The sequence below is a fragment of the Phoxinus phoxinus genome (genome assembly GCF_949152265.1).
Source record: "Phoxinus phoxinus genome assembly, chromosome: 20".
Taxonomy (NCBI): Eukaryota; Metazoa; Chordata; class Actinopteri; order Cypriniformes; family Leuciscidae; genus Phoxinus; species Phoxinus phoxinus.
Window position 1 is genome coordinate 28,321,545 of NC_136895.1, and position 12,500 is coordinate 28,334,044.

The 12,500-nt window shown below is 35.5% G+C and overlaps 2 protein-coding genes across 5 annotated transcripts in view; both read left to right on the forward strand.

The window, feature by feature from the left end:
- Positions 1–7,518, forward strand: part of zfr2 (zinc finger RNA binding protein 2) — a 29,878-nt gene extending 22,360 nt beyond the window's left edge. Inside the window, exons 14-19 of the mRNA XM_079592714.1 lie at positions 518–665; positions 2,892–2,977; positions 4,402–4,497; positions 4,584–4,695; positions 5,766–5,863; positions 5,943–7,518. Coding sequence (XP_079448840.1) covers positions 518–665; positions 2,892–2,977; positions 4,402–4,497; positions 4,584–4,695; positions 5,766–5,863; positions 5,943–6,116 — 714 coding nt within the window. The 3' untranslated portion in view covers positions 6,117–7,518. The remainder of the gene's footprint in view (positions 1–517; positions 666–2,891; positions 2,978–4,401; positions 4,498–4,583; positions 4,696–5,765; positions 5,864–5,942) is intronic.
- Positions 7,519–7,634: 116 nt separating this feature from the next.
- matk (megakaryocyte-associated tyrosine kinase) overlaps positions 7,635–12,500 on the forward strand; it is a 16,428-nt gene continuing 11,562 nt past the window's right edge. Inside the window, exons 1-6 of one of the 4 annotated variants that reach the window (XM_079592716.1) lie at positions 7,635–7,768; positions 8,504–8,571; positions 8,998–9,111; positions 10,568–10,683; positions 10,801–11,020; positions 12,446–12,500. The exon at positions 12,446–12,500 is cut by the window's right edge and continues 39 nt beyond it. In XM_079592716.1, coding sequence (XP_079448842.1) covers positions 8,563–8,571; positions 8,998–9,111; positions 10,568–10,683; positions 10,801–11,020; positions 12,446–12,500 — 514 coding nt within the window. In that variant the 5' untranslated portion in view covers positions 7,635–7,768; positions 8,504–8,562. Of the gene's footprint in view, positions 7,769–8,479; positions 8,572–8,997; positions 9,112–9,227; positions 9,345–10,567; positions 10,684–10,800; positions 11,021–12,445 lie in introns of those variants that run through there. The other 3 variants (XM_079592715.1, XM_079592717.1, XM_079592718.1) reach the window with 3 other exon arrangements.

The window sequence follows — 12,500 nt, forward strand, 5'->3', positions numbered from 1 at the left end:
TTTTTAAACCAGCATAATTTTAGTAAAATACTATCATTACATATTAAAAATGTGTTCACATTACAGTAATAAGATTGCGGTAATGACTAATTACGAGGGGAAAATGTGATGCATGTCATTAAAATAATGTCACAAACCTTTCTGATCTGCAAAACATGCTTTATTTACTTGAAATATATCATTTCCCTTTTGATTTTAGGGATGAAATCTGACCCAGACACATTTTGGATCGTTTATCATGTGATCCACTCATATATTATATAAAACAAATCACTGCAAATAAATGAGCTTTTTACTCTGCTGCTGCTTTTGTGGTCCGTGTATCTTTAACTGATCTTTAGTTCACTGCCTGGTTACGACACCTACAGAGAGAGACTGGGTTCACATTCACATCGACATTTAACCAGTGCATTATGGGAATATATGGCTCCACTGGGACTATAAGGGACAAAACACAGAGCCCATTTACCCCCGCCGTCTCCTCTGTAGTAATGCAAAGTGTCCTTTTAACCGGCAGACCTTTTCTGAAGATCAGTATGAGGTGCAGGTACACCCTGAGGAAGCCAACATCGTCATTTTATCAAGCAAGGAACCAAAAATGCAGGTCACCATCTCTCTTACCTCGCCAGTGATGCGCGAAGACCCCGTCCCCAACATGGAGAAAGGTTAGAGAACCCGTGCTTTCCCTCAGCAGCACTATATGTGTTCCCTTTGGTTTAAAAACAACAACAAAAAACAAAGCAAAAAAAAAAAAAAACAAGGATATTTCCATGCAGAAAAATTTCCATCAGTGAATTGGCTTTCCTGTCCATTTTTATTCCCCTTCATTTTCTTTTCTTCTTTTCTTTCGGTGGAGTCCATTATTTGCCCTCGTTCGGTTTTGCGTTGCTTTCTGAAAGTGTTTTAAGGAATCAAAAACAGGATCTCTGACCTTTCTTTACCACTGTGGTGCAATATTGTACAAGTTGTGTTGTAAGACTTCAGGATGAGAGCGATTCTTAGCTTTGACCACTCATTTTTCCAGGGCAAGTTATTCATATATACACACAGGTGAAACTCGAAAAATGTGAATATGGTGCAAAAGTTCATTTATTTCAGTAATTCAACTTAACAGCTGAAACTAATATATTATAGACTCATTACATGCAAAGTGAGATATTTCAAGTCTTTATTTGTTATAATTTTGATGATTATGGCTTACAGTTAATGAAAAACTTTTCACAATATTCTAATTTTGAATTTGGGGTTTTCATAAGCTGCATAATCATCAAAATTATATAAATAAAGGCTTGAAATATCTCACTTTGCATGTAATGAGTCTATATAATATATTAGTTTCAGCTGTTAAGTTGAATTACTGAAATAAATGAACTTTTGCACGATATTCATATATATATATATATATATATATATATATATATATATATATATATATATATATATATATATATATATATATATATATAAAAGTGGCGGTAAACAATGTGTTGGGAGTGACAAACGCATTTATTTTTTGCATGTGTCCGGAAAACAGAAGTCGCTCCTCCATTCCTGCAAAATTGTGATTGTTGACATTTTTATAAGATAGGTCGTTTTTAACATTTTAAAAAACTTCAAGAATGAAGTTGCTAACATTATTGTTAGTAACAATTTATATATAATTTAAAAAAAAATTATAGTAACCATAATATTGGACCGTACAATTGTATGTAAATTCAGTTGCTACTACCTTTTTTTATTTTTTCTATTTTTTTCTTTTATACGAAAACAAAAGGGGTTTCTTGTAATGGGGATCAGTTTGTGGAACTCTTTGGACATTGTTCAAAAATCATGTAACGATTGTTCAATTCAATAAAATGTATAAAAAAAAATTACTTGGAAAATATGAAGGCAGTGAAGCATAAGAACCAACGTTTAAAAAATTTGAAATGTTCAATTATCTAGATGTGAAGTAATATTGTACCTCGACATAGAAAAAGAAAAACACGGCGAGCCATCTGTCCTGTGCCAGCTCAGATAATTGAAAAAAGGGGCATGAAATTATAAGACTAGGTCTTCCTCATGCTCCTGTTCAGTCTTGAATGTTATTATTTTGTTGTTGTTGATGTGATTTATTATTGTGTCTGTAATAACATCATGACTGACTTTATAAAAACAAGCTATTTTTCCATACAGCGAAGAATGCATTTGTCACTCCTGTAAATAAACTCTGTGGCCACTAATATTGGCACTGCAATATTTTTGGACTGATGATGATGTATAAATAGCTTTATAACAGCACAATGTTGGAGTTTCATGTTTGTAAATAAGACTAAATCTAAACTACAGATTAACTCGATTGGTATATTCGACCGAACCGACGGAGAACGATGATCTTCATCATCCACCGCGTGAAACCATTCGTCCTCTCATCCTGAAGTTTTTGAACAGTGACCTCAACCAACCTCTGCAATTCGACGTGTAACCTGAGGTCACTGTGAAGACTTTGCTAACGACATTCTCAATTCTGTTTCTTTCAAACCCCCGAACGGTTCTCTACATCTGTCCTGTTTGGGTTTGTTAATCATTCGCCCTCGGCTGCATCAACAGACCCAAGCAATAATACTTTCCATTTACAGCTTTTGCATAACATTGCAACGATTTTTTTAGGAACCTGGACATGTTGGAAAAACCCTTGTATTGTGACATTTTGGTGTTGTCACTTTTTTGTTTTGATGTGTGTTGTAGTGATCACATTAACACTAGCTAGTTTGACAAATCCCCTACAAAACAGTTTTTCATATACTTCACAATAACTTTATAACAAGATCTACTTACTTTTTTATTACGATTACTAAAGCATACAATACAAAAAATACAATTGATGACGTTCCCCACGTGTGTCCTCGCAGTGCCAGAGAAAGACCCTCCGGACGTCCTCAACAGGATCAAGTGCCTTGAGTATCTAGCGGCTCTGCGACATGCTAAATGGTTTCAGGTAAAAAGGGCTTTGAACGTTTTTTGCGCTTATATTTTAGGCAGTGCACATGTAATCAATCTACAACATTAACATGATTATCAATGCGATTAGTCTCGGAGAAACTTGAGTTTGCTACACAACAAGCTACTCACAATAAACTTAAATTATAAAATTATAAAGAAGTTACATACAGACGTAACGTTAAAAAAAACGATCTTTCTGAAAAAGTAATAGCTACTTTACAAGTTACTAGCAGAAAGCTAGATAGCTAGGTAGCTAAATACAGTGAATTTAAAGGAACACTCCGACTTTTTGGGACTTTAGCCTATTCACCTTATCCCCCAGAGTTAGATAAGTCCATACATACCTTGTTCATCTCCGTGCGTGCTATAAGTCTGTTTGACGCACCCACCGCTAGCCTAGCTTAGCACAAAGACTGGATGTTAAATGGTTGCAGCTAGCATACTAATCCAAATAAGTGACAAAATAACGCAAACATTTTCCTATTTACATGTTGTGATTTGTATAGTCACAGAGTGTACAAAAAACAAAGTCACATGAGACACAGACATATTTTAACCGTATAAATACTGGGAACTATATTCTCTGAAGACGAAGCACTGCTACTTGGGCGGAGTGATAACCGCAGCACCTGAGACGCGCTCTGAACGAACTCTCTGCTCCTCACCACGGCGCGTCTCAGGTACTGCGAAAATGTTCGCGTTATTTTGTCACTTATTTGGATTAGTATGCTAGCTGCAACCATTTACATCCAGTCTTTGTGCTAAGCTAGGCTAGCGGTGGGTGTGTCAAACAGACTTATAGCACGCACGGAGATGAACAAGGTATGTATGGACTTATCTAACTCTGGGGGATACGGTGAATAGGCTAAAGTCCCAAAAAGTCGGAGTGTTCCTTTAAAGGCATTGTTCATGCCAAAAATGAAAATTAGCCCATGATTCTGAAGCGAACCGATGCGCTAGTGTAAGAAAAATATCCATATTTAAAACGTTATCGACTAAAATAACTAGCTTCCGGCAGACGACCGTACGGTTTTGGCACAAGTCGACTTGCGTACGCCAGAAGCTAGTTATTTTAGTCGATAACGTTTTAAATATATTTTTCTTACACGGCGGGGGAAAATCTTGCAGGGCTAGTTAGTTAACGTAAGTTATAAGTTATAAGTTGTACGTATAATAAGTTGATTGTCAACATGTTTGCTAGCTAGTTACCTGAATAATAAGTAACCGTTAAGTATTTTTAAGTGAACTGTTAGCTTACAAGTGTTTGCATACTTAACGTACGTTTCTGACCTTTGACTCAACCGTTGTTCAGAACAGTGTAATTGTATTAGCATTTTAGTATTAGCACTTATGTGTATATTAACAACTGAAATGCTGTTAGCTATGATTATGTTGGGTATTAATGATTTTTGTCCACAGGCTCGGGCAAACGGTCTTCAATCTTGCGTCATCATTATTCGGGTTCTGCGGGACCTGTGTCAGCGCGTACCTTCCTGGGGCAAGATGCCCGACTGGGTCAGTTAGCTTTGTTTGCTAACGGTGGTTTTAGCTTCAGCTAATAATGGTCGTAATAACTAATGTGTTGCTTTTCTTTCGCGAAGGCCATGGAGCTGCTGGTGGAAAAGGCCATTAGCAGCGCAACTGGCCCGCTAGGTCCCGGAGAAGCTCTGAGGAGGGTCCTCGAGTGCATCACCACCGGGATTATCCTGCCTGGTAGGAGTTATTTTAGTAACATTTATATACTGTTGCAGTATTTATTAGTATTTTGAATTAGCTTTTATTTTTACATTTTCCGTTTTCATTTTAATTCTAGTTTAAGGGCTTTTGGCATTTTTATTAATACTTGTTTTCCTAAAAAAATTATATTTACTATTTCTAAAATTTCTATTTTATTCCAGTTTTAGTAATTTTAGTACTTTTAAATTCAACTTATTTTATTTCAGGTAGTTAAGGCAACATTTCTAATTTTCACTTAAATGTTCTAAGTTTACGTTTTTCATCTAATACTTATTTCATATAAAAGCCAAGGCAACATTTCTAATTTACGTTTTCTAAGTTTAAGTTTTTCATCTAATATTTATTTCGGTTAGTTGCCAAGGCAACACTTCTAATTTTCGTTTAAGTTTTATACGTTTTACATGTAATATTTATTTCACTTAGTTGCCAAGGCAACATTTATTGATTTTAAGTTTTTCATCTAATATTTAGTTTAGTTGCCAAGGCAGCATTTCTACTTTTTGTTTAAGTTTCATAAGTTTAAGTTTTTCATCTAATATTTATTTCGGTTAGTTGCCAAGGCAACATTTCTAAGTTTTGTTTACATTTTCTAAGTTTAAGTTTTTAATCTAATATTTATTTCAGGTAGTGCCCAAGGCAACATTTTTAATTTTTGTTTAAGTTTTATAAGTTTTTCATTTAATATTTAGTTTAGTCGCCAAGGCAACATTTCTACTTTTTGTTTAAGTTTCATAAGTTTAAGTTTTACATCAAATATTTATTTAATTTAGTTGCCATGGCAACATTTCTAATTTTCGTTTTTCATCTGATATTTATTTCAGTTAGTTGCCATGGCAACATTTATAATTTTCGTTTAAGTTTCATTTGTTTAGATTTTTCATCTAATATTTAATTAATTTAGTTGCCAAAGCAACATTTTATAATTTTTGTTTAAGTTTTTCAACTAATATTTATTTCGGTTAGTCGCCATGGCAGCATTTATAATTTTCGTTTAAGATTCATTTGTTTAAGTTTTTCATCTAATATTTACTTCATTAAACCCTCAGATGGCCCAGGTCTTCAGGACCCCTGTGAGAAAGGTCAAACGGACTCTCTGGGAAGCATGTCGAAACAAGCTAGGGAAGACGTGACCGCTAGCGCACAGGTACTTAAACGGGTGTGACTTAGCCAAAATTTCCATTCATTTCATAGTAGCTATTCTGAAAGCGATGTCTGTTTTTCAGCACGCACTGCGACTGCTGGCTTTCCGTCAGATCCATAAAGTTCTGGGCATGGGCTCCTTACCGGCCTCCAAAGCTGCAGCTCGAAACCGCAAGAGGCGACGGGAGGCCAGCGACCCCGTGGAGGGAGAAGCCGACGGAAAGAAGGATAAAAAAGATGATTCGAGCCATCCTTGAGATGTCTGCGTAATCTTCTACGTCCTTTAAAATGTATAAATATCACTCAAAGGGGAAAAAATAACACTTGATGGTTCCGTTTTTTCAAAAGGACGAGAAATGGAAAAAACAGTAGTTCCTCTTTTATGATATAATACGTCGTTCTATTACATCTGAGCTGAAAATAGGCCGATATGCTCATGAGGTTCAAATCGACATATAAAATAAACTTGAGTTACTGAACGTCACATTAGCTCTATTAGGCACTTTCACATATTAATGGCACTTAATTAAAAGCTTTATCTATCTCGACACAGGCCAGTCTTTTTTATGTTTACATCAGAATATATAGTGGGGCCTAAAAGTCTGAGAACACATTGAGATTTTTATTTTTCACACATTTCAACGTGGAAATAAACACGTTTTATGATTTCGAAAAATGTAAAACAATCATTGTAAAAAAAATATTTCAGATTATGCACTATTTCTCCGTAACTAATGAAATGAAGGCAAGTTAATAACATTGAATATGTAAAAACGGGGGGGTCATTTACAAAAAATTGTCATAATTTGATAAAAAATATATATTTTGGGGAAAAAATTTAAAAGTCTCAGACTTTTGGATCCCACTGCATATAAAACAAAATATTTAGATATATTTATGAATATAAATCAGTTTTATTCTATATAATATTATTATAACGTATTATATAATAATATTATGTATGATGTGAATGCAAAGAAATTAGTTGTATCTTTAAAAAAAAAAATACGTTTTTAAAATAGTTAGTTAGTAGTATTCACTAATGAGCTGTTTAAAGCGACACGAATCCGCTTTGTGTGGTTGTTTATTAACCCGACACTGGATTTATACACGTTTGGGTATCGGATCTGTAACCGCTTGAGTGCAAAAATAAATCACGCGGTGCACAAAAATAGACGTATTACTTCTCCGCTATCATTATTTTTATTTGCATACTGAATAATCGCTCATTTCACCGTGAGAAGCTGGCGTGTCGATCTGTTGTTCTCTAGCGAACGAGTCTGGTTCTTCACACGTGCCTGCGCTAAAGATTTAAAGTACTTGAAATGCGAACGAGGACGTGGATTTCCGGTTCTTCATATTGCAATATAATATATAATGTAATACCTCTCTATTCTTAAGGTTTTTTTTTTATACAGAAGAGTAAAGTCTAACGAGAGATGCGCACTAGGAAGATTGCTATTAGTACATTTGAATTGATTATTCGTATCGCCTGAATTACGTTCTGCCACCTGTTTTTATGTATAATGCAATCGGCATTTTTAAGTGTTCCTGCTGAGTGTTTGTTCTCGTTTTGTAGGACTGTGAAAATGATATTGTGATCTTTCATTTGGAATATCTGTGTAGTGCTGCTTAACTAAATAAACAGAAAAACGATCAGACTAAACTGTGTCCGTGTCTGTTTGGGCTCGAGTTAAAGCAAGTCAGCTGTTGTTGTTTTTTTCTTCTTTTTTTTCTTCATTTTTTTGCTGTCATGTATGGTCATAAGTGGGCTGGAAAAACACGTCAGAGCTGCGATATCAGGAGGAAGTGAGCTTGTGTGTGATAAACCTCTGATGTGCGTGTAACCGTTCACATGGACTAAGACACAAGCAACGCAATCTTCTGCCATCCCAACCGAGTCCTGCTGGTGAGTGAAGTGACACTTGGAAACGTCAAGGACATCATTTAAGTCGGGTTACTGGGTTACTGGGTTCAGGAAGCTAGGCTACTTTACTGCTTGGCTAATATTGTGTACAGGTATTTCTGTTGATGTTTTTATGAAATATATTTTGTGCATTTAAGCATCTTCATTTTAACTACTTTTTGGCTTTTTAAGGTTAAGTGGTCAATTTTTTTTTTAAATTTTTCAACATTTTAAAAGGCATTTTAGCTTATTTTTTGCAGTCAATGGGCTATGCAGTGTGACATTATTACACATTATTAAATCATTATTTTAAAAAATAGGCTTTTTTGCAGCTAAGTGGTCTTTATATATGAATACTATTTAGTTTTTTTAACCTTTTCTAATAATCTTAGCCTTTTTTTTGCAGTCAAGGTGTCATGTGGTGTTACTTATTACATTTTTGTGTATTGAGGATTTTAAAATAAATTCTTAGGCCTTTTAAAGCTAAATCACCTTTTAGCTTTTTTTTGTTGTTGTTTTTTAATGTGGTGTGAAATGTGTATTGATTTATTAACAAAAAAACATACTGTTTCATTTGAGTTTTTTGGGGCTGTTTTCCACCATTTGAATCACTTTTAGCAGTGATAAATGTGACAAAGTTGAGTAAATTTAAGTGCATCAAGTTTTGTAAATTAACTTTTTGCATTTCTTTTTTTGTGCCCATGTGGTGTGAAGTTAATTTAACATCTTGATACACAGTCTTCTCGACAGCTTGACTTGTTCTGAAGAGCTGTTGATGTTCGGTACTCTGTAAACAAATGGACATGGTAAGCGAGACTTCTTGTTAAAGATGTAGGTGTCTTTGTTTCCACAGTAGTTTCAATTTTGATATTTTTAGGTCAAATCGTTCTTGTCTGACAGTCATATCATGCAGGTCTATGGTCACTGTCTCAAAGAGCACGCACAGAGTCCCTTTGTGTATAAAATAGGGGGATTGTTTTAATTTGGACTCTGTGCGTGCTCTTTGAGACAGTGACCATAGACCTGCATGATATGACTGTCAGACAAGAACGGTTTGACCTAAAAATATAAAAATTGAAACTACTGCGGAAACAAAGACACCTACATCTTGGATGCTCTTGAGGTAAGCTAAAACATACCAAAATTTAATTTCAAAGTGAACTATCCCTTTAAATGTTGGCCGACACCTCGATGTTCTTCTCACTCCTCACATCTTTAACTTCTTACTCTAGAAGAGCTGGACGACAGGAACGCAGTGCGTCGCCAAAAAGGAGCACTGCAAACCTAAAGCGGGGGAAATACTGTATCATAAAGGCGACGTCTTGACTCTCGTGGGTCCTGGAACGGTAAAACAAGCTACTTTTTTCTAAAAACATTCTCCTATAAGTTTACGTTCACACAAAGAGCGATTACAATAATAATCGTTGTAATTCTACAACAGTTATAACGATAATAACAACTATATTGTTGGAATAACTTTCAGATCGTTTTTTTTTTTTTCGTGAACGATAAAAACGGACGAGCGATTAAAGAGCGCGAAAGCAGCCGATAACAAAAGTGCGCACTTGCGCTTAAAGAGGTGGTAAAATGCCCTTTTCGCAACATGTAAAATAAGTCTCTGATGTCCCCAGAGTGTGTGTGTGAAGTTTTAGCTCAAAATACCCCACAGATATTTTTATATAGCATGTTAAAATTGTCACTTTTTGAGGGTGAGCAAAAACGCACCGTTTTTGTGTCTGGTCCTTTAAATGCAAATGAGCTGCTGCTCGCGGCACAGGGGGCGGAGCTACAACATCTCGTGTCATGAAAATTTCAAAAACTTATATTTTCAAACCGGAGTCAAACAAAGATGGAGACTCAAGAAGAGGTCACAACATAGAAACAACAGGACATTTCTGAATGGTTAGTTGATGAATTTATGTAGATTATGTGTAGTTATCTTCTAGTCACTGATTAGCATATTCTGTCTTGATAATCTATAAATCACGTTCCTGGGGGCGGGGTTATGTAAATTTTAGGAAGCTCGTGTAATTCCTTGTAGTCCTTAAAAAACGATTTCTTTTAAAGCAAATCTCTCTCTTTGCTTTGAACTTTGAGCGTTGTAACTTTGCAGATGTTGTTTATGATCAAACAGCAACATTACACACTAACTACAGTTAGAAAAGTGAATTTATAATCAACCACCCCTTTAAAATAAACAATGTTTTTGTCGTCTGTTGGTGTGGACGGACCTTAACCATAATTATAAAGTTTAATAATCGTTCTAATTCTATAAGAATATGGACGTCCACACCACAACTATAACGATGACACTGAGGGATTATACTTTGGGAATCACTTTTTTTTTTTTTTTTTTTTTTAGCCAATCAGAATCCACCTGACTTTAAAGAGCTCGTGCATTTAAAGCTACATGCGCACGCTTAAAGGAACAGTTCACCCAAAAATGAAAGAAAACTATCCATATTATTGCTTATAAAGTTTTAAATATGGATGTTTTTCTTACAAAAACCCATAATTTTGCTTTAGAAGGCATTTATTGACCCACTGGAGTCGTATTAATTACTTTTATGATGGATGGATGAGCTTTTTTGGGCTTCAAAAACTCTATTCACCCCCATTATAAAGCTTGGAAGAGCCAGGGTATTTTTAATATAACTCTGATTGTGTTTGGCTGAAAGAAGAAAGTCATACACACACCATGGATGGCTTGAGGGGGATGGAAATATGGGGTAATTTAAATTTTTGGGTGAACATAATCAGAATGGTCATCGTTCTGACGTTTTCTTTAAAATATGTTTTCAGAGAAAAGGAGAGTACAGAGCCAGACACAACACAACGGGAGTGGAAGGGCTGGTCTCGGGTTCAAACCTCCGAGAACGAGAAGCCCTCCGCATAGACCCGAAGCTGAGCCTCATGCCGTAAGTGACCCAGCATCTGAGTTACGAGGAACACGCTGTCGCTGTGACGCTACAGACAGAGAGAGGATGTGGTTGGTGTCAGCAGGGCTGAAAATAGACTTCTCTGATCCTCCTCAGATGGTTTCACGGCAAGATCTCAGGACTGCAGGCCGTGAGCAAACTCAAGCCCACGGAGGACGGGCTCTTCCTGGTGCGCGAGTCGGTCCGGCACCCCGGAGACTTCGTGCTGTGTGTGTGCTTCAGCCAGAAGGTCTTCCACTACCACGTCATCTTCCAGAACAACAAGCTGTCCATCGACAACAAGGAGTTCTTCTACAACCTCATCGACATGATCGAGGTGCGCTTGTGTTTATCTCGGGCTTCAGCGGCACATCCGTGGTGCTCGTGTCCGGTGGTTTTCAAGGGGAAACAGCGACTCTGACACGTGTGTGGGTGTGTGTGTGTGTGTGTGTGGTGATAGGCAGAAGACTTTTGGGTACTTTTATAGTGCCTGTGTGGTGTTTTTTTTCTTCAGTTTTCACTATTTTTGTTCCCTTTTAAAAAAATTTGCTGTCAAGAAGTCATGCAGAGTTGCAACTTATAAGTTTATTTATGTATTGAGGGTTTTTATTATTTTGGGGGCTATTTTTGATCACCTTTTAGTTGTTTTGAAACTGGTTATAGGCGGTGGCATTATTATTATTAGTGTATTCATGTGTATTCATCATTTGTAAATTATGTTTGTTTGGGCCTTTTTTTACATTTCGTTTTTATTTTTATTTTATTTTTTACACCTTTATTTTTTCTGCAGTCAAAAAACACGCAGTGTGAACAAATTAGTATCTTATATAATGTGCATATTAAGGGTCTTTTAAATTATTTTATTGTGGCCATTTTTGACCGTAGTCATTTTATTTTCACGCGTATTTGTTTTTTTATATACATTTTTGGGATGTTTTTCACTTTCACATTACGTTTTTTTTGGGAGGCGTTTTCACCATTTTTAATCACCTTTTGTGGTGCAACAAATTATTATTATTATTATATAATACAGTTGTCAACATTTGAAGTGCAAAATTTTTTTTATCAAAAGTGTCCTAAGACAAGAACGGGTATTGTTGTAATTCATGCATAACTTTGAGGAAAGGTTTTGATCCATTTTTTTTTTTAGCCCATTTTTACCGTTTTATTTTTAAAAAATGTTTTACTGTGGCTATGTGATATTACATTATTTTTGAAAAAAAATTTTACATGAAGTTTACAGGTGAAACTCAAAAAATTTAAATATCATGCAAAAGTTCATTTATTTCAGTAATTCAACTTAAAAGGTGCAACTAACATATTATATAGACTCATTACATGCAAAGTGAGATATTTCAAGCCGTTATTTGATATAATTTTGATGATTATGCAGCTTATGAAAACCCCAAACTCAAAACTAGAATATTGTGAAAAGGTTTTCATAAGCTTGTAAGCCATAATCATCAAAATTATAACAAATAAAGGCTTGAAATATCTCACTTTGCATGTAATGAGTCTATATAATATGTTAGTTTCTCCTTTTAAGTTGAATTACTGAAATAAATGAACTTTTGCACAATATTCTAATATTTCCAGTTTCATACACTGGTTTAGCATTATGCACATTCATGTCTTCTCTAATAGACACTGCATCAAATTATGCCAATGTTTTGAAGGCTTTATATAAAGGGAGTTTCTTTTTCAAGCGTTTCATAGTCACGGCGGGTTGTGTGAACGCTGTGTGTGTGTGTGTGTGTTGCAGTTTTACAGCAGAAGTCAAGGCGCTCTCGCTACGGTTCTGCTGAAGCACAAGAAGA